Source organism: Puntigrus tetrazona, chromosome 24 (assembly GCF_018831695.1).
Source record: "Puntigrus tetrazona isolate hp1 chromosome 24, ASM1883169v1, whole genome shotgun sequence".
Taxonomy (NCBI): Eukaryota; Metazoa; Chordata; class Actinopteri; order Cypriniformes; family Cyprinidae; genus Puntigrus; species Puntigrus tetrazona.
In genome coordinates this window covers 14,296,499-14,315,049 of record NC_056722.1, presented here as the reverse complement: position 1 = coordinate 14,315,049, position 18,551 = coordinate 14,296,499, and the positions used below count along the sequence as shown (strand labels likewise).

The window sequence follows — 18,551 nt, the reverse complement described above, 5'->3', positions numbered from 1 at the left end:
AATCTGTGGCTTAGATATAATTGAAATCTCAGTTGTGTTATCTGTCAATTACAAAATTGGGACATTTTTTTGGTTTTTAATTGTCTTGGGTAAATACTATCATAATGTTTATGTTTGCCGGTCCCAAACTAGCTTTACTACAGTTTATCAAAATAATATTAATTCAAAATGATAACTTCTCAAAAAAATCTCTTCCGTTCACCAAGGCGGTATGGGCTGATCAAAAATACAATGATATCGTGAAATATTATTACCATTTAAAATAGCTTTAATTTATTTAAAAATTTTATTCTTGTAATGGTAAAGCTGAATTTTTAGAAGCTAATTAATCCAGATCCTTAAATAATAATAATAATTTGAATTTTACGTAAACATTTTTTAAATCATTTTATAGATATTTATATAGTTATAGCAAAGTCAAAGTTACGTAGTTAAATGCTAAAACTATTACTCTATTATATGTGCTCTATTATATTCACTTACAAAATGGAGATCTGCAGCTATTCAGCTACGCACGATTTCAAGATAATTATTTATAAATTTTACTTCCTGAAAGAAAGGAGCGCGTGCACATATTTTTGTGTGTGGTTCATTCTCTGAATCAAACACACGCATTGTGAAAAGATCAAATGTAGGACAGTTTCTATGAAACATTTCATAAATGAGGCCTTGTCGTGTTCAGAATGGTACGCCCTCTTATTCACTCAACATGTAATAGGTCTCTAATATTTGGAAAATAACTCATAATTCAGTTTTTTGACATTGCTAACCTTTCGAAAATGCATTTTAAGTTCAGTGCATCACTATGAGCAGATTCATCTCTTATGAAACACACTCAAGTTGTATGATGAGGCATTGTCATTCACAAGCTTAGCAATTCCTGTGATGCATTTCCCCTTTCAGTAATCTCACTTCACAATCACTTTCACAACTAAAGATAACAAGCATTTTGACTTGAATGGAACATGACTCAAACAAATCTAGTGCCTCCAATATTCTCTGTGATGGACAATACTGAACTCTGTGAGTACAGTAGATGTAGTTCCTTTTTATGAGCTTTCACTTCCAGTGTGTCATGTCACTTGCTTCTGTGGAAGTTATTATAGGGATGCACTCAGGAATTTGTTTACTAGGAAAGCTGGCAAATTTTAAAACCTAAGCTTTATGCGCCAAGTTCTGTGCTCAAGAATTTCTGGCATTTGCTGTTGCTTAGAGTCATGCGCTCGTGCTTATAAAGAGACGCTGAGGTTATGACGAATACACAAAAACCAACAAATAATCTAAATCATTTTATTAATTTAAGTTAGGTAGAGACACTAAACATTGGAACCATGCTGCGTGCTCTTCTATAGAGCACTCTTTAGGAAAGTTACAAAAAAAAAAAAAAAAAGTATTTATGTCATACTGTTAACAAATGGCAAAAATGAAGAGGTAGAGATTTTAGGCTCATCACAGTCGGTGAAGGACGCCTATTGGAATGTAGTTTAAACTCGTGTGTGTTTTTTTTTTTTTTTGCCTAAACTTACATCTGTGAAAACATTTCAATGGTCCAGGTTTGAATACACAAAGGGAAAAAAAAAAAAAATTAAATGAACAAATGTGTGTACAACAAATGCAACATATTCATATTGTTATTGACTCTGAAACTGATAATTGACAAGAATTTGAAACGTGAATGACTCCTTTTTTAAAAAATGCATAATGAATTCATTATATAAAAAAAGGTCTGTAACCAAAAAAACGATTATTTTTTTAGTTAATTCACAAATTTAAAGTAGGCTGAGTAAAACTAAATATGTTCAGTGACAGGAAAACCAAGCCATCCCTTCCAAACTCTCGTACATTTCCATATACAAAATACCATAAGTCTGTAGATTATAGAGTAAAAACACACTCCCTTCCCACAGCAGCTGGAAACAGCGTTTTACCCACTTGTACTTCTCATGACGTCAACAAAGAGAAATGTGGGGGAAACGATTCTAAATATTTCTTTTAAAACATCACATGGTTCCGGACATAACCGGATACTCCTGCCGCTGCCTTTAAATGGATCGGATTGGGGAACAAAGTGGTATGGAGCCACGCTGAACTGTGTAGATAATGTTGGCAGTGTAGAGGAAAGTAAATACAGTGCATGTCTACACACAAACAAAACCAAAAAAAGTGACAAGAATTTACTGTTCATACAGTAACATACTGTATAGTTTCACAAAGACGCTAGATAATGCTGGTGACTACATTACGTAAATAGTTAATTACTGAATAGCTCATGTATGATTTCAAAAACTATTGACACAGTATATAGATGGATGGTTTCATTAAACAAACCTTAAAAAAGACAAAACATAAAATCAACAAATAAATCCTTAGTGTAGTACACAGCTTTCTTTGTTCCAGAGGAACAATATGGTAAACCTTTGCATCTGCCAAATGCAAGTGCACCAGTCTAAATGCAGTCTTTTCACTTCCTTCTGCCCTCTCAGTGGTCTTCTCCTCATACGGGTTAGAAATGTACCCTTGTGGGTTAAAAACTGCGCCCTCTAGATCCCGTTCTTGGCCTCGTTGTTGTTCATCGCTTCTTTCCTCTGAGCCAGGAAGGGGTACATACACTTATCCGCACCCAGGAACCGGTACATGCACACGATTGCTTCAAAGGGCAAAATGCTGTAAAACAAATAGGAGAATGTTACTTCCGATTGTTCCGACCATCTGGAGGCCCTTCAAAGTTCTGTTTTAGGACCATTTAAATTCACCTTTTCATAAAGTTGACCATGTATACGATACGAGGTGTGCAGATCATGGGCTGGTCTGTCAGGATGGCCCTCATGGCCTGTTTCACACAGAACTCTGGTCTCAATGGAGGGAGAAATGGCTCGATCTCTTTCCTGACCCGCCCAGGAAGGGAGAGAAGGAGAAAACATGATGATTAAGAGTCGTCTTTGTTTAATAAAGTCAGCCCAAAGTGCTTCGCCAGTCAGAGCAAGTCATTATTGAGTGGAAACAGATCCAGCATGCACCTTCTATTCAAGTCGAAGCCCCTATTGTGTGCATGAAAACCCAAGCTGACAGTGACATGAGAGGCCACAAGCAAAGCTACCCTGACTGTTGTTAAGCAATGTCTACTCGAACTAGATACGCATTGTGTCGTTCGCTCTTTTAGTGGCCATCTGAAACCTAATCGTGACATTTGGACGGCTCTTTTCTTACCTTATTCTACATCCTCTGAACATGCCCGTGTCCACTAGGTAAGGACACACCAGCGTCATCTTGATACCGTCCTTCTCCGAAGCCTTGATTTCGTGGCTCAGGGACTCGTGGAAGCCGATGGCACCGAACTTGCTAGCGCAGTAATCCTGAAACCGAGAGGAAACGCAGTTTAGTTAAGCTTCCCAAGGCACTTTTCTTCTAGTAGCGCGGGATCTACGGTTTCATTAGCATTCTTCTGTCGTGTATGGAGTATAGGTAGAGCCGAGCGGGAGGGTTTTGATGTGGTTCGCGGTGGATGGGATCTTCAAAATGGAGTGGGCAAACACAGATGCGTGTAGATAAACACTCTGGAATAAAGGGCCTCACAGCGGCTTGAGTCACTCCAATAATGCAAACCATAAAAAGTCACATTCAAGGAAACATAATAGGTCAGACAGTGTGACAGGGCTTTTGGGACCCTTTGAAGTGAGAGTAAAGATGAGGGCTTGTAAAATAGAAGTGCACGTACAGCTAACAAAACAAAAAAGGTAACGTTTCCCTAAAAGACTGCTGGGAAAATGACACCAGTTTGGACAGCAGTGAAAGAAGAGGATTGTACATGTACTAGATATCCTTTTTAACTCTTTAGATGCAGGAATCTGTTTAACAAGTAAATTGTTTCTTTAAAAGGCCAATATATAGATTTTAAATACAAGTTAAAAAAATTGTCATTGAAAATGCAGATTTCAAAAAGCATAGATATGAATGCATGTATAGGGGTTTATAAAAGTGTTTGATATTCACTAATATATTTATTAACTAGTGCTGTCAAATGATTAATCATGAATAGTCACATCCAAAATAAAATGTTTGTTTACAAATATACGTAATATATTGCATATACATACATGTATATGTGTGTATATTATATATACACACACACACACATATATACATGTAAAACATACACTAGTCAGCATTTCAAGTGGATCAAAACTTTTAATTAAAGTTGTCCTAAAACCTAAAAGCAAAAGGTGTTGTCCTAGGACAACTTTGATAATTTTTTTTGATCCGTTTCATATGTTGACTATTATATATATATACACATAATAAATATACACAGAACACACTTATACAAAACATTTATTTTGGATGCAATTAATCACGATTACTCTCTGTAGCAGGTAGGCCCAGTGAAACCATTAAGCGTCTTTTGGCATAAACGTGCTCCTTAATTGCGTGCTGTGCGCCGCACCGAATTTCCATGCCATGGCGAGTCAACGTGCTGAGACTCTCCAAATACACTCTCTTTTTCAGTCTGCCAATAGATTTATGTGATGGATGCAATGTACTAACCTCCACACCAGCTGTGCTGAAAAGGCCCAGTGAACTGGCAACTGTCACAATGTGGCCATGGTTCATCTCTAGCATCTTGGGAAGAAATGCCTTGGTGGTCTGGAAGAGGAAGAGAGAGGGGGGGGACAAAGACAGTTATTTTGCTGATGCTGTACGTCTCTGCCAAAGCCCTTTGATCTGTTTTTTTCCCTCCTCCCCAACTAATAATTCACAGAGACTAAACACTCATCTCCCTCATCCTGCTGGGGGAGTTTAGAAACACAATTCCGTTACAGTCTTAAAGGCCATTTACAGGGAGCTTGCTTTCCACTTGCACTTAGATTAATTCATGTGCAACTCAATTTGTTTTGGTAGATCAAAAAGTTTTCATTTCTGACATGGAGGTTTAACTTGGATGAAAAGCAAACTACGTGAAATGGATAAAGTATCGCTCCAGAGCTTCAGGTGGTTTGGTATTGGTCTGAAATGGCTTATTAAAATGGTGAAAAGACCACTTGCAAGTTCACAACAAGTGGTTTGTCTGTGGTTTCCTCTTTTCCCACAACGAGTTGGTCCCAAGAGTGGCATCTCAGTATCAAGCACACAAAGCTCGAGCGGCGTACTCACTCACCACTGTCACCACAATACGGCTCAAGACCACAACAACACTGCTGTAGGTCAACAAAGACGGGAAACAAACACCACCTTTTTAGCCTGGATCAAGCATTAGCATTAAAATGATTAAAGGAGTAGTTCATCATCTTTTATGAGTCAAAAAGTTGTAAACCAAATCAGAATGAATCTTTTAGATAAACCATACTGAACAACTTTAAGCTAAATTTAAAAATGTAGAAAATTTACAGCACAACCTGCAACAACCTTGTAGTTAGCGTGTACTAACTAAACACTGCTGGACTAGATTTGTTAACTTTTTTCAGCTGCTCTGACATCCTGTCTGGCTGTTACTGACGGTTTCTTTCATGCAATGAATCAGTGTCATCGTCCACTTTCGCCTGATCCTGGCTGGACAAAAGACAGAGTGAATAATAAAAAATACACACACCACGCATCCCTCATCTTCCATTCTCCTCAGACCCAGGGGAAGTGAGGGGGTGGACACAATAATGATGAAAAACATGACCGGCGTCATCCATTTACAGCTAAGAGAAGACTTGCTGTACAAGCCCCACAGAACGGCCTGTGGCTTTATAGTCAATCCTCAATGGAACACGAAACATGCTATGAAAAAGAAAAAACTTGTGAGAGCCAAAAACAACAGAGCCCCTTCCAGAGGCCTTCAATGATATCACCATTTATAAACAAGCCCAGTAGAAATGGAAGTTGGCCACGCTTGAGGATGGTACTATCTTGCACGGTTTTGTGTGCGGCTCGCACCTCTGCCAGCCGTCTTAACACATCAGATTGACGTGTTGTTGAAATATGGCACTGGAATCTCTCAAATTCACTTCCACTGACTTCACTTCCATGAGGCAGGCCAGTCGTGCGATTGAGCGCTGCGGGCCACATGCTATGCATTTAATTCCTGACATTAACAGTAAACTGTGTATTTTTCCAGCGCAGTAAGTGTAAAATTGCTCTTAATATTCATCTCATTTTGTTGGGGGGGTTCCTTCGAGGAAGCAGACTTGGATCAGTTTGAAGCTGTATTCGTGCTTTGCATGCCAAACTGATGGCAAGTATGTGTGCAAATGAAGCAGTAGAATAGATTGGGCCTGTGGTGCACATATGTTAACATTATCCAAACACTGCAATCTACAGTATTAAAATTTGATTTGGAAAGTTTGGACTATGTGCTGCTTCCAATGAGATAGTATGATAAAAGACAAAAAGTCACAATTCACGCAATCGAAAGTCTACTCTTGCTTCAAGTGGTGAAGTACTTCTGCTGCAGAACTTGAAGCCTTTAAAATAGCTCAATGTAATCAAAAGCATCCATGAAATAGAGACATTTGTTAAATGCTAATATAAAGCCTTCCCATGTTAAAAGTCATAACATTCAATCTACATTACATTAGAATAACACTTGCTGGTAATGTTTGATTTTGGTGAAGTAACTAGTAATCAACCCTATGTTACCAATTAAAACCAATATTTTCAATCTAGGTACTTGACTAATATTGAGTTTTACTGGTCAATTTGGTCAAGTAACTGGGCTGGAACTCAATCCTAATGTCACCAATTAAACCATCATTACCCAGCCAGCTTTAGTACTTGACCAAAATCAAACATTTCCAGTCTCTCTCATTAACAAAAGTTAAATATAGTTTTTGACTTTGGTAATGCAACATTACCAAAATAAAACCCAACATTACCATTCTAGCTACCTGACTGATGCAGAGTTTGAGTCAAGTAGCTGGAAATGTTAGGTTTGAGTTTTGGTCAAGTAGCTGGGCTTGACCAAATTAAACTCAACACTACCAGCACAGGCCCTTGACCATTAGTCTATCAACCCATAACCTCTGAACTAGTACAAATGAGCAGAAATGGCTAAGAGTCTTTGTAAATACCTAATCTGCTATGGAATGAGGGGGCCGCCACTGATGTGGGCATGGCCTTGCTGACCTCTCAGACACAAAATGTGTGAAACCGAACAGAAGTTCATGTCTTAATTCATAGCTTCCGTAATTGCTTCTCAGCGCCTGAGTTTACGCTAAATTAACTTCCAACAGCAGAGAGCTTCCTTGGCCCTTGCAGTGGTTCTATGCCTGTTGTGCTCTCTAATTGATACAAGCTCAAGTGCATCGCTCCTCACAAAGCTCTTCACAGCTGCTGTGTCAGACTGGATTAGTGCTAATGTTTGACCAGTAGGAATATGCACAAATATTGTCACACAGAAAAGCCCAGATGGCCGTTAATTAAAAGAAAGTGGACCGACCCGAGAAATGTAGCAAAGCATTGGCCAGATTGATGTACAGCCCTCAGACTGAAAGCCCAGAGAAAAACGAAGTGGGGGCTAATTGATATGCTGTTACTTTATTGCCAATGTCTCATTAAAATGGGGGACGGGATCTATAGAATCAAAATGAACTCTCGAGCGGTTTAACCTTACTCAGATAATCCAAATTAAGCCAACGGTCAATCTTGTTGGCCAAGAGCTCTGCAAATATAAGCTGCCTCAAGTCAAATATGGAGTACAGGTGCATCGGCCTTGAGCAAGACCATCTAAAACTACTCAAGTAAGACCCTTCTGCCTGGCTGCTTCCTTTCTCCTGGTCTAGCAGGAATGCGGGCTGGAGAACTTGGCTCCTGTCGTTTGGCATCTTGTCAAGCTGATCTCTAGACAAGAAAGCAATTGTCACATAAGTGGGTCAGGCAGCAGCTCCCCATTACCAGAAAGCTTGTGTACAAGACTCTCTTTCCCTTGATGCTTTTCTCTAGGGACAGCCCCGAGTCTTTTGCTTCAGCCACGCTCACTTAGCAACTAGGAGGATTTCACGGACACCACTGCGCCCAGGTGTGGAATGCACTGCTTGCATATCGCCTATTATGGGGTCACCATCAGAGAGGAAGAATGAAGCTTACTTCGTTCAGCGCTCCAAATTAAGACTAGGCACTAAATCTGGTCATATCGCCAAGTACCAGTCAGTCTGCCACAGTGCTACTCCTACGGACTAATCTATCTGAAAGGTCCTGGGACTCAAATGCAGCTGTAAGTATGGAAAGAGTGGAGGGCCTCAGTCTGGAAGAACACTGCTCTAAGATAATGGACTCACTTCCTGTTGGCTCCTCTAGTTTTGTTGCATTCCCACATGCTATCCAACAAAATAAAGATGATGTCCATCTGGAGTTTACCCTTCCTGCCTTAAGAGTTTCGAAACACAGCGGACCATTGAAATCAAGGCACTGAACCGGCTGCCGGGTCATGTTTGAGACTCTTTAAGAGAATGATATGGACCTGTTGTGAAGACAGACTTCACTATGGCCAGAGGAAAGAAAAATGTGATGAAATTAAGGTTTTGGAAGGCAGTAGCTTTAACTTGGAAAAATACCAAACAGTTAATGGAACAAACAAATATCTGAAATGCATTAAAGCAAAAAAACATACGAAACAGCTTTTGCAATTTATCCTCCAACTACCATGGGAAAGAAAAGGGACCTGAATGCCATATTAGGACATTAATGAGAGATTAAAAGGATGAAATTGTTTAATACATTTTTTTGCCTATATTGTCACAGAAGCGTTTAAAATTTTTTGCAGAATATATTAAACATTTAACAGAATATATTAAGCATTTTGTACACAATTAGTATTAGTATTGAAAAATGTTTTAAGTGTGCCCAACCATGCTTGGAGAAAAAAATACCCTTAAAAAAAAAAAAGTCAGTCATGATAAATTCTAAAAAAAAATGGATAAATGACCACCAGGGCCATCTGAGAGCGACTGAAGTCCTAAGTTTTATAATATCCCACTTACTGGGTTCACGGGAGGACCCATAAAAATGTTTGCCCAAAGCCCTTTAATTTAAGGCACAGCACTAAACACTATCAATGCATATTTATTTATAACAATTTACGTACAAAACACACCACCACCGTTAATTGAAAATGGGAAGACAAAAGAAGAAGGGAAAAGAGGAAGTCTTGCAGTGTTACGAACCACATGCAAGCAGCAACCAATTAAGAGAACATGTTTGTGTAAGAAAGAAAGAGGAAAAGCAGTGTTGGTGCATTTCTATTCAGCTGGCTTGTGGCTTTAATGACCACATCCTCCACTCGGTATTCCTTGCCTGTCCTTAATGATTAAGCTCTGCTTTCATCTTAAACCCCCACAAGGAACCATGCACTGCATAAAGCTTAAGCAAACACAACTAAAACCTTAATGAGAATCGCAACTCTAACAAGTGCGTCTGCTGCTGGACCACTGTGGCTTACACTGAACAACTTTACAAGTAAAAAAAAAATGAAAATATGGATAGCAAAAAACAAGGTGTACACTTAAACTCAGTTTGCGGGCCAAGCATTTTCATGCTTCATTAGAAGGACTTCCAGCATTTATTCATATCTGCCAATGTAAAAAAAAAAAAAAAAAAAAACTAAATGTAATGCGATATCAAAACATTAAAAAGTCCAAGTAAAAAGCTATTAATATGTTTATTTTCCAGGACGTCTGGAAATGATGTCAACCCTCACCTCTCCAAAAAACATTAACCATTCTGTCTTACAAATCATTAAAGTGCAGGAAAAAAAACACCCACAATCCACCCCAATGTGACTTTAGTAGCATGATTTAAAACAAACTGTCCCATTACAGCTCATCCCATAAGGTGGTCTCAGTAAGACAATGCAAACTACAGACAGGCGGTTTACTGGCAAGAGGTTAATTAGTGAGGCCAAGTGAGAATGGACTTGTCCAAATGGTACTTCCCCAGGCAGGATGTGCTCTTCAATGGGCTTTAAATTAACAAACCAAAGCAGAGCAGATTGTTCCTGGTGATCTTACTAAAACCCCCTGCTGGAGTTCTCTTGCTCGGAGCTTGTTTATATCTGCAGATCGAGAAGCTTAGGAGAGGACTATGGTGAAACAGCAGGGGGCATGTTAATAAAACCTCTCCGAGTGGAAGTATGGTTTTAAGATCAGTTCTGATGTTATAACTCACGGGGACTGACTTGATGAAGTCAGGGAGGGTAATCTGATCCTAGATCAGCTCCTGTCCTGATATTCTTACTGAACACATGCCAGATCCTCATAATCTCACAGCTTGTGGATGTCTACTTCGGCAGAACATCCAGACTGAGCCATAAATATTAATTCTGGCTGCAGCAAACAAAGGAATGAATGAAAACAAATGGATGACACGTACCAAAGAAAGAAAGGGCGAGACAGATAAAACTGGAGTGATTACATGAGGAATATGCAACAGTTATTGCAGTGTTTTAAGTGTGAGGAGTGGGGGGTGGCCCATCTCAGACGACAGACACATTTGTCTGTGCTCAACGACACCAGACGGATTTAACGACTGAGCTTTCAAGTGCTTGCTGTAATTGATTTTGAAAGAATAAACATTGAGTGTGTAAGTCAAAGTTTCACTTCGCTCCACTCCGCTTATTATGAACATGCACGGAGCAAAAGAGTTTTGCGTCCCAACTTGGCTCAAGTGCAAATACCAGAAACGAGAAAATGAGTATGTGTTGAACAGATGGGCGCATGGACAGTGGCATCATGTGATATAGCGCGATCTCCAAAAGAGGGCATTTCGCCGTATTCTCCCACTTAATAGCTCTAGACTTCCTTTCTGCTGCATATTGGCTGGCTACACTTTTGCAACGGACATTATTGTATACAGCAGATTAGTTACGGAGTTGAAAGAGACTCACCCAGAAGTGCGCATGGCAGTTCACCACCATGGTCCTCTCGATAAGTTCATCAGGGCACTCCAGCAGGTGGTGGCCGGACACAACACCAGCGTTGTTGATCAACAAGTCCACTTCGCCGACATCCCTGCGCACTTTCTCTGCTGTGGAGTACACGCTCTCCCTCTTGCCCACATCAACCACGTATGTATACACCTGCGGCTGGAACGGAGGGACCTCTTCTACGCCGCTAACAGCTCCTTTGGTAAAACATATCAGATGGTTATCTGAGATGCAGAAAAACCACAAAACTCAAGCTTCATTGATCCGGAGTTTAAAAATAAATTAAAACACAGCTTTCTGGGAAATATGAGCAGTTGTGTAGAGAAAATAGAAGCAAATAATCTATAAAAGAAAAGATTAATCCTTCACACTGACACAGCTTGCAAATTTTTATTGGTTTTAGCCATGTTACCGTCATCAGGTAAACAGTACATGATAAAGGGTGTTTGACCTAAACAGAATCAATTTTGCAAGCTATGGCAGTGAGAGGGATTCCCTTTTCCTTTTTTTTGTTAAATTAAGTGAGTTATGGTTTGAATCTAATTTACATGAAAAATCTCTGCCATTGAGTCAGTATGGTAAAATAATGGCCTAATTTATATAGACAGACCAATAATCGTTCGAACAATATCTAATAACTGGAGGGTCTCGAATGAATAGCCCATCAGCATAAAACATGGTGTTTTACGTAAAACACGAAACAATGGTGTTGACGGGTAAAGAAACTTACTTGATTACAGTGTTTGCATAACTTTTACAGTAAATTTTTCATAAATGAGAATCATTTTTTTAATCAGTGTAGATTCTCACGTGTTGTGGTCAGGTTTCTATTAATTCATTTATTTTTGCCAATCACTTTTGCATACTAGTTATTGGACATTTAAACAAAAGAAACTGTACGAGGCATCTCTTCTTTACACATCAATAATTCAAGGACTATACGCAGAACAAAATTATTAAATGCCTACAAAAGGCATGAAGCTACCTAGTCTAAACACAATAAACCAATACATTTTTTTAATAAGATGAACACGCAAGTTCTAGTAAATATTAAATCATCCCATTTACCCTCTTTTGTCATCGAGTTGTCATCTTGCTCTCTGTAGATCTGTCGCACCATCTCCGCGGTTTCCTCGTTGCTGTGGCTGTTGATGTCCCACAGCACCAGTGTAGCCCGGCGCCGGGCGAACTCCTTGGCGAAGAGCCGCCCGAGTCCGCCGCCCGCCCCGGTGATCACGCACACCTGTCCCGCTACGCTCTTCTCCTTCGGCCGTATGAACCACTTGAGTCCGGCCATCACGATAGCCCAGAGAACTTTGAGCATGACCACGAAAAACTCCACGACAATGTTCATCATCATGTTTAATGCCGCGCTGTGACTTTGCATTAAATAAAGATGAACGTCTCACAATGTCCAGTTACACCTAAATGACTAATCAACCTGAGTTTTGCTGTTGCGCTGCTATCATTAGCATATAATTTATTCCTTTACTATGCGCCTGTTTAAGGTTATTATGGGGTGTACGTCCAATTAACCCCAACTGTCATACAACTACTAATATACATATATTATAAAAACCTAAAGACCAATCAACGATGCAACGCATTAAACTTTCAGAACACGAGCATCACAAATAAAAGCAATGATTTAACGCTACAATACAGACGAGTCTTCCCGCCAGCGACCTATCGTATCCCGGCACGGATGCGCGCAATAGCTGCCTGTGCACCGCTGCTCTGTGAGCGAGATAGAGTCAGACTCTCCTGACTGATCTGCTGCTCGCTCTCTATTTAAACCAGCCCCTCTCCACAGGACCCCACAGAGTGATTGGCCCAGATGCCTGATTGAAATTTACATCTACTTAGCTCAGCTGTGGACGTTTGGGAAAACGGAGTGGATGTTATAACACTGTCTGACTAATAAATAGTTGTGGGTTTTTTTTTTGTTTTGTTTTTGTTGCTTACGAGTTTCAATAAATATGTTATATCAGTGCACATATTTGGATGTTATACGATTTGTGCTTTGCTTGGAGAAAGTAGTTGTACAATTTTAGAAGAATACAATAGGCTACAAAGGTGAACATGTAGGCTATTTTACAGCAATTCAAAGCATGGTGAAAATGTACATCTTTATATAACATACAAAGCCAGACATAAAAAGAATGCATGATGTAAAAAAAAAAAAAAAAAAAAAGTAGCAATAAGTAGGCTACAAGAAAAGTGTATCCCCCATTATTTTATTGCACTATAAAGCCTTTGCGCATCACATTTCTTAACAGGGATATACAGATTTATATGGAAGCCAACCTAAGTATGAAAAACTAATCCTAAAACCATACAACTGTGAAGGCTTTGCTTGTTTGTTCCCATGCGATACAAATTAAGTCTGAGGAAAGAAAACAATTATTTGTCAGTACACTGTTACCAGATGGCTACGGAGAAAAGAGTCAAAGCTCTTTAAGAATGATTCGGAGCTTTCTAAGACATCCTTCTCAGGAGATGCTTTATAGCTCATGGCTAGTAATGATCTTCATCGCCCTCTGCAGTTCTCTGTGTTCGGATGCAGACGCACCTAGGCCACAGTGAATAGTGGTGATTCTCTCGATAGAAGATCAATTGACGTGAAGGTTTGATCACCATGTAGTTGACGGTCTTGTTAATGCTCTGGGAGAAGTTATTGTCGTGGTAGTAAACCGCTAGAACTTCAACATCTTTAGAAAAAAGCCATTCCACAACGTTTCCAAAACTCCCTTAAAAAGGATAAGAGGAGTGTTTCTCGGGGGAGACATTCATCTGACAGAAAGGAATAAACGGTAGCCTGTTACCAGAATATGAAGGTTTCTAGTGACATTTTACATAATCATTGAATCTGTGCCATGAAATAATGTTGCATGCAAACATTCCACCAGCAGCTCACAGTTTTAATAAACTTAAAAAACTGTGAATCGAAAGAGCATTTCCACTTCAGTGTAAAGAATCTCCAAATCATTTTTGTATGATGATTTCATGTGTCATTGGAAGCCTCAGTTACCTTCTTTACGTATTAATGGATGAATTATACATAGTTATGCGGCATCATATTTCCAGATTCCGATTCAGAACAGCATATGGGATATGCTAGGATACATATTCCTTATATATGTATGTGTAGTTTGTCATACACATCCTAAGTTCTTATTAATGATATTCAGTCATAATGTAGGCGTGCTAATGTTTTAATATATTTTTTCAGCCACACGTTATATAAATAATTAAATAAGCAGAGGCAGATCCAGGGGACAGATGTATGTATATAAAATGCCTTTACAAGTTCGCCACCTCTTGAATAGACACTGCAATTACACATTCATTTCATTTTGAACGCTTATAAGTGCCCGTTTAATTCGTTTTTTAAAAATGAATAACATTGTTTTAAGCGGTAGGCTACAGTAAACCAAAAACTAAACAAATGTGGTTCTGTTTTTAGCATTTAAAATTCATTAATAAATATAAGCTATTTGATGTTTAATGACAATTCAATACGCATTAAACTAATTTAAACCACCAAACCGCGTACGTATATTTTACATAAACACGTTTGTCTTTGCGTTTATTTTTTATAGGTAAAACCAAACATGTTGCGTTTATCCTGTCTGCTGTGTCACGTGGTTTTGGTAGTAGTAACTATGGAAACGTCAACGCAATGGACTACAGCTTCCGTTTTTTTTTAGTTTTATTCACCGCCGGATTGAAATAATGGCCGTAACCTGTAGTTTTAAGCTTCTTAAACGGCCTAAAATGGCATTATAGCCCGCCTTACATCTAAAAGTGGAGATGAAGCCTCACACCGGCGTCGTTAGACCTAAAATTATGTCACTTCCAGCTGAAGCTCATCTGATAATACAGGACATTACAGACGCGCGACCCAGTTATCGTACAAACTACAAATCCAGTCCTCCGGTGTCTGGGTGCTCCACGGCTTCTGAATCCAGACCGAATATCGTGTCAGCAAGACAAAAATACCAATTCAGTCCAAGCGGTGAGGATACTGAGTGCTGTACATGCATATTATTCATTTTTAAGTGGCTCTCCAGCAAGATACATATGCTTTCTACAAGTTACATTCAGTGCTGAAGAGTCCCCTGGGTGTCAAATGTTTTATTAACAAGTACATTCAATTTTTAACAGTTATAGATTCAAGGGATCTAATGCCGCTCAGTGTCAGCTCTATTACTGAAGGGTGAGTATATTAGCAAAATAATACCAAAGGTCATTTTTTCAAGCTGACATTGTGTGTGTGTTTTCATAAAAACACCCACAGAAATATGCAAAGATAAGTCACTAAAGTTGACGTGTATTTCTACAGAAACACTATGTAATGGGAGACTGAATTAAACCACTATATATAAGACATAATTGTACATTTGTTTTTACATTTTGCTTCACAGGCCTCTGCTTCCGTTGTTAGCCAAAAATCGCTCAGCAGTCACCAAACGTACCTCACAAAACCACGTGTTTGAAAGTGATATTTCTGACCGGCATTTTTTATTTGATAAACGATGGAAAAATGGAACTTACACCACTAATGGCATTGAAGGTATTTATCCCTCTTTCCATTTATATTTATTTGCATATTATCGTCATTGCTATAAAAAGGGGGGAAAGGGCAAAGAATGTATCTTAATACCACGTGTATTTAGATTGATACTGGCACATCATTATTTGATGGGATGGAACAAATGTGTAATTGGTTGTTTCAGTGGGGTAGCCAATAGATGGCGCTCATAACTTTCACATTCATGTTTGCGCAGAGCATAATTGTAGCTAAAAAGGAGATTTAGTCAAGGATCGCCTTTGCAATTATTTAGATAAGTGTTTAGATGATTTCGTTGTTTATAGAAGTTTTTTTCTTTCTCTGAAAGCCTTTGAACATAAATTGTTTCATATTTTCCCAAGCAGATGATGTTCTGATGAACCACAACCATACAAATCCACTCTCTCAGGATTTTCATGTTTATCGCTCTCACAATTTAACCAAATTTTCCCACCGCAAAGAACTCTGCCCGCGCGAGCCAAGACCACTTATTTGCGGGTGAGTTCTTCAAGACTGTTAAAATGCTGCAATATTACCTAATATTCTCTACATCATATATTCTCTGTCCATTTCAGGACTGATTATCTGACCTCACTTCCATCAGTTCTGTTACCAGCCACTACCCCATCTATCAGTGGACCACTCTGTTTTTCACAAAACTATAAAAACAGGTAACCTTTTTTGTTTTATAAAAAAAACTATACATATTGTGTTTATTATATATTGATTTTATTCTACCCTGTCTTATTCTCTGCATTTCAGATTAAGGATGAAAAACAGAGTGCACAATCTCTTCTCTGATGGCGCTAACAACAAAAGTAAGCTTTTAAGCATAACGTTAAATGTAAACAATTTAGATATAGCCTTGTAATAACCCATTCCTTTAGCACGTTACTTAGGTGTTTGCTGAAAGGAATAGTTCACCCAAAAATGAAAATTCTTTCATCATTTACTCACCCTCAAGTAGTTCCAAACCTGCATGTTTTTTTTGTTCTGCTGAACACAAAGGAAGATATAAAAAAAAGTTTGTAGCCAGGCTGTTTTGGTCACCACTGACTTCCATAGTAGGGAAGAAAAAAAATTATAGTAAATATACTATGACCCAAAACAGCCTTCAAGATATCTTCCCTTGTGTTCGGCAGAACAAAGAAATTCATACAGGTTTGGAACTACTTGAGGGTGAGGAAATGGTGATTTTGGTCATTTTTAGGTGAACTACTCTCTTAATGTTTAACAGGTGAGATTTCTCACTTCACTCCTTTTACAGATTCAGAACGCACACATTGATGAATTTCACATGAGCTTGTGTTGTTCATGAACACAAGCATGAAATACACACATTTAACTCGCTCAACGCTTAAGTACACACACACACACCTTACATCCCTCCCGCCAGACATTAGGCCGTTATTAAAATTCCCAGTCTTGTATGAGGTGAGAAAAGCGTTACCTGTGTAAACCTGAATAAGCAAACTGTGCTCTTGTCTAACCAGCCTGTGGGCCGGTGATTGTTTTTCAGGCCAGTCGTACCCTGATCCACACCTGGGTGCCTCGGCCTCTTTTGTTCAGAGGCTCACAGAGATTTCCTCTCTGGAAGCAGAGACAGTCCGGCAGGAGAGGATGAGGAGACTCAAAAAAATCAATAGGCAGGACTCTTAATCGGAGTTCATTAGCCAAAGAGGAAACGCTTGACTCCTGATATTACAACTGTGCCAAGATGGAGTAAATAAAAGTCAAGAAGAAAATCCTGAGAGGTACAGAGTGTTGAAGCGCAGCCATTAGATTATAACTGAAAACAAGCCTGTAGCAAGCATTTACATTTATGATATAAAACTATCAAGGAGTGTTGAATTTAAAGTGTATTCGCCAAGAATAACTGCCTTAACATTGCCTTAAACTACAGTGATGATGATAAAGTTATAGCACTTATATTTGTTATCCAAGTCATGTTGCATATATAAACAACTTTATGTTTTGCCTACTGCCTTTAACTTTAAAAGTATAAATCTGATCATATCCAAAAAACATTTTTGTCAAAGAAAAAAGTTATATAAAAGTTAAGTGCATTATTAAATGTTATAAAATTCTAAGTGTTATATTTTTGATTGATAGTTTTGTATGTTTTAGCTTATTATAGAGTATATAGCAGTATTTTAATGCTGGTGGGAGGCTGCATCTTTGTGCAGGTTCTTCTGAAGAGCGTGGGAGAGCTCCATTCTACACCAAAGTGTCTTTTGTCGAAAGGAAAAGGGCCAGGTTGATTCGAGTTAAGACTAGGTTGGCACATTCTGGGCAGAGAGAAGAGAGATAATGTCTTTTTGGCTTCAAGACTTCATTTCAGGAACCACCTGCAATAAGCAGCATATTATTATTATTATTAATAATAATAATAATGATGATGATTATGATGATTGTAGTAATAATAAAGGCTATACAGTATAATAATATGCATGTTTCCAAAAATGTTTTATAGTAATCAATAAATAAAGTTTGGGTATTATTATTATTATTATCATCATCGTTGATAATTTGTATAAATTATGATAATAAAATATTTGTAGCAAACACAGGGCAAGGAGACACTAGTCTGACAGTTTACAGACTTGTTTATTATTCTAATGAATAATATATTAATATCAGCAATGATAATTAATAATTTGTATAATAACTATAATAATAATTATTAGTAATACTACTATTAATCCATGATGCTTAATTATTTATTAGAGGTTTCTAGAGGTTTTTTTATTAAAAGAAATAACTGATTTTGCAAATTTTGCTCCTCCGCATTTAACTTATTTTAATCAACAAGACTGTAATGGTTTTTGTCTAAAGATGTGCAGATAGATGAAAATGTGAAGAGTGTATTTGAAACGTTGTTCTGAGCCAGAGTGAGCAAGCTGCACTCTTCGTGGCTTGTTTTTTTTTCTTCTTCTTCTTCTTCTTCTTCTTCTTCTTCTTCTTCTTCAGTGAGTACAGTGGCTTTCAACTTTAGTCAATCAAAATGACCCAGAACAAACAGTAAACAAAGAGTCCTTTAATAAAACGCCGCCGTAGACCTGCCCACAAGAGGTTTATCAT

The 18,551-nt window shown here is 38.4% G+C and overlaps 2 protein-coding genes across 3 annotated transcripts; one reads left to right on the top strand and one right to left on the bottom strand.

Annotated features, from left to right (window-relative positions):
• Window positions 1–1,276: 1,276 nt before the first annotated feature.
• On the bottom strand, window positions 1,277–12,671 carry rdh10a (retinol dehydrogenase 10a). The gene is made up of 6 exons (XM_043226894.1): window positions 11,966–12,671; window positions 10,859–11,094; window positions 4,543–4,641; window positions 3,208–3,353; window positions 2,754–2,885; window positions 1,277–2,664 (listed from the first exon to the last, which is right to left on the bottom strand). The coding sequence occupies exons 1-6, from the start codon at window positions 12,282–12,284 to the stop codon at window positions 2,541–2,543; spliced, it is 1,056 nt and encodes a 351-aa protein (XP_043082829.1). The 5' UTR covers window positions 12,285–12,671; the 3' UTR covers window positions 1,277–2,540.
• A 1,971-nt stretch (window positions 12,672–14,642) lies between these two features.
• On the top strand, window positions 14,643–17,210 carry si:ch211-171b20.3. 2 transcript variants are annotated; one of them, XM_043226956.1, is made up of 7 exons: window positions 14,643–14,915; window positions 15,065–15,116; window positions 15,325–15,473; window positions 15,836–15,968; window positions 16,046–16,141; window positions 16,233–16,288; window positions 16,990–17,210. In XM_043226956.1, the coding sequence occupies exons 1-7, from the start codon at window positions 14,711–14,713 to the stop codon at window positions 17,127–17,129; spliced, it is 831 nt and encodes a 276-aa protein (XP_043082891.1). In that variant the 5' UTR covers window positions 14,643–14,710; the 3' UTR covers window positions 17,130–17,210. The 2 variants fall into 2 exon arrangements, with proteins under 2 accessions (XP_043082891.1, XP_043082892.1); XM_043226957.1 differs by having other exon boundaries at window positions 16,964–17,210.
• Window positions 17,211–18,551: the final 1,341 nt, after the last annotated feature.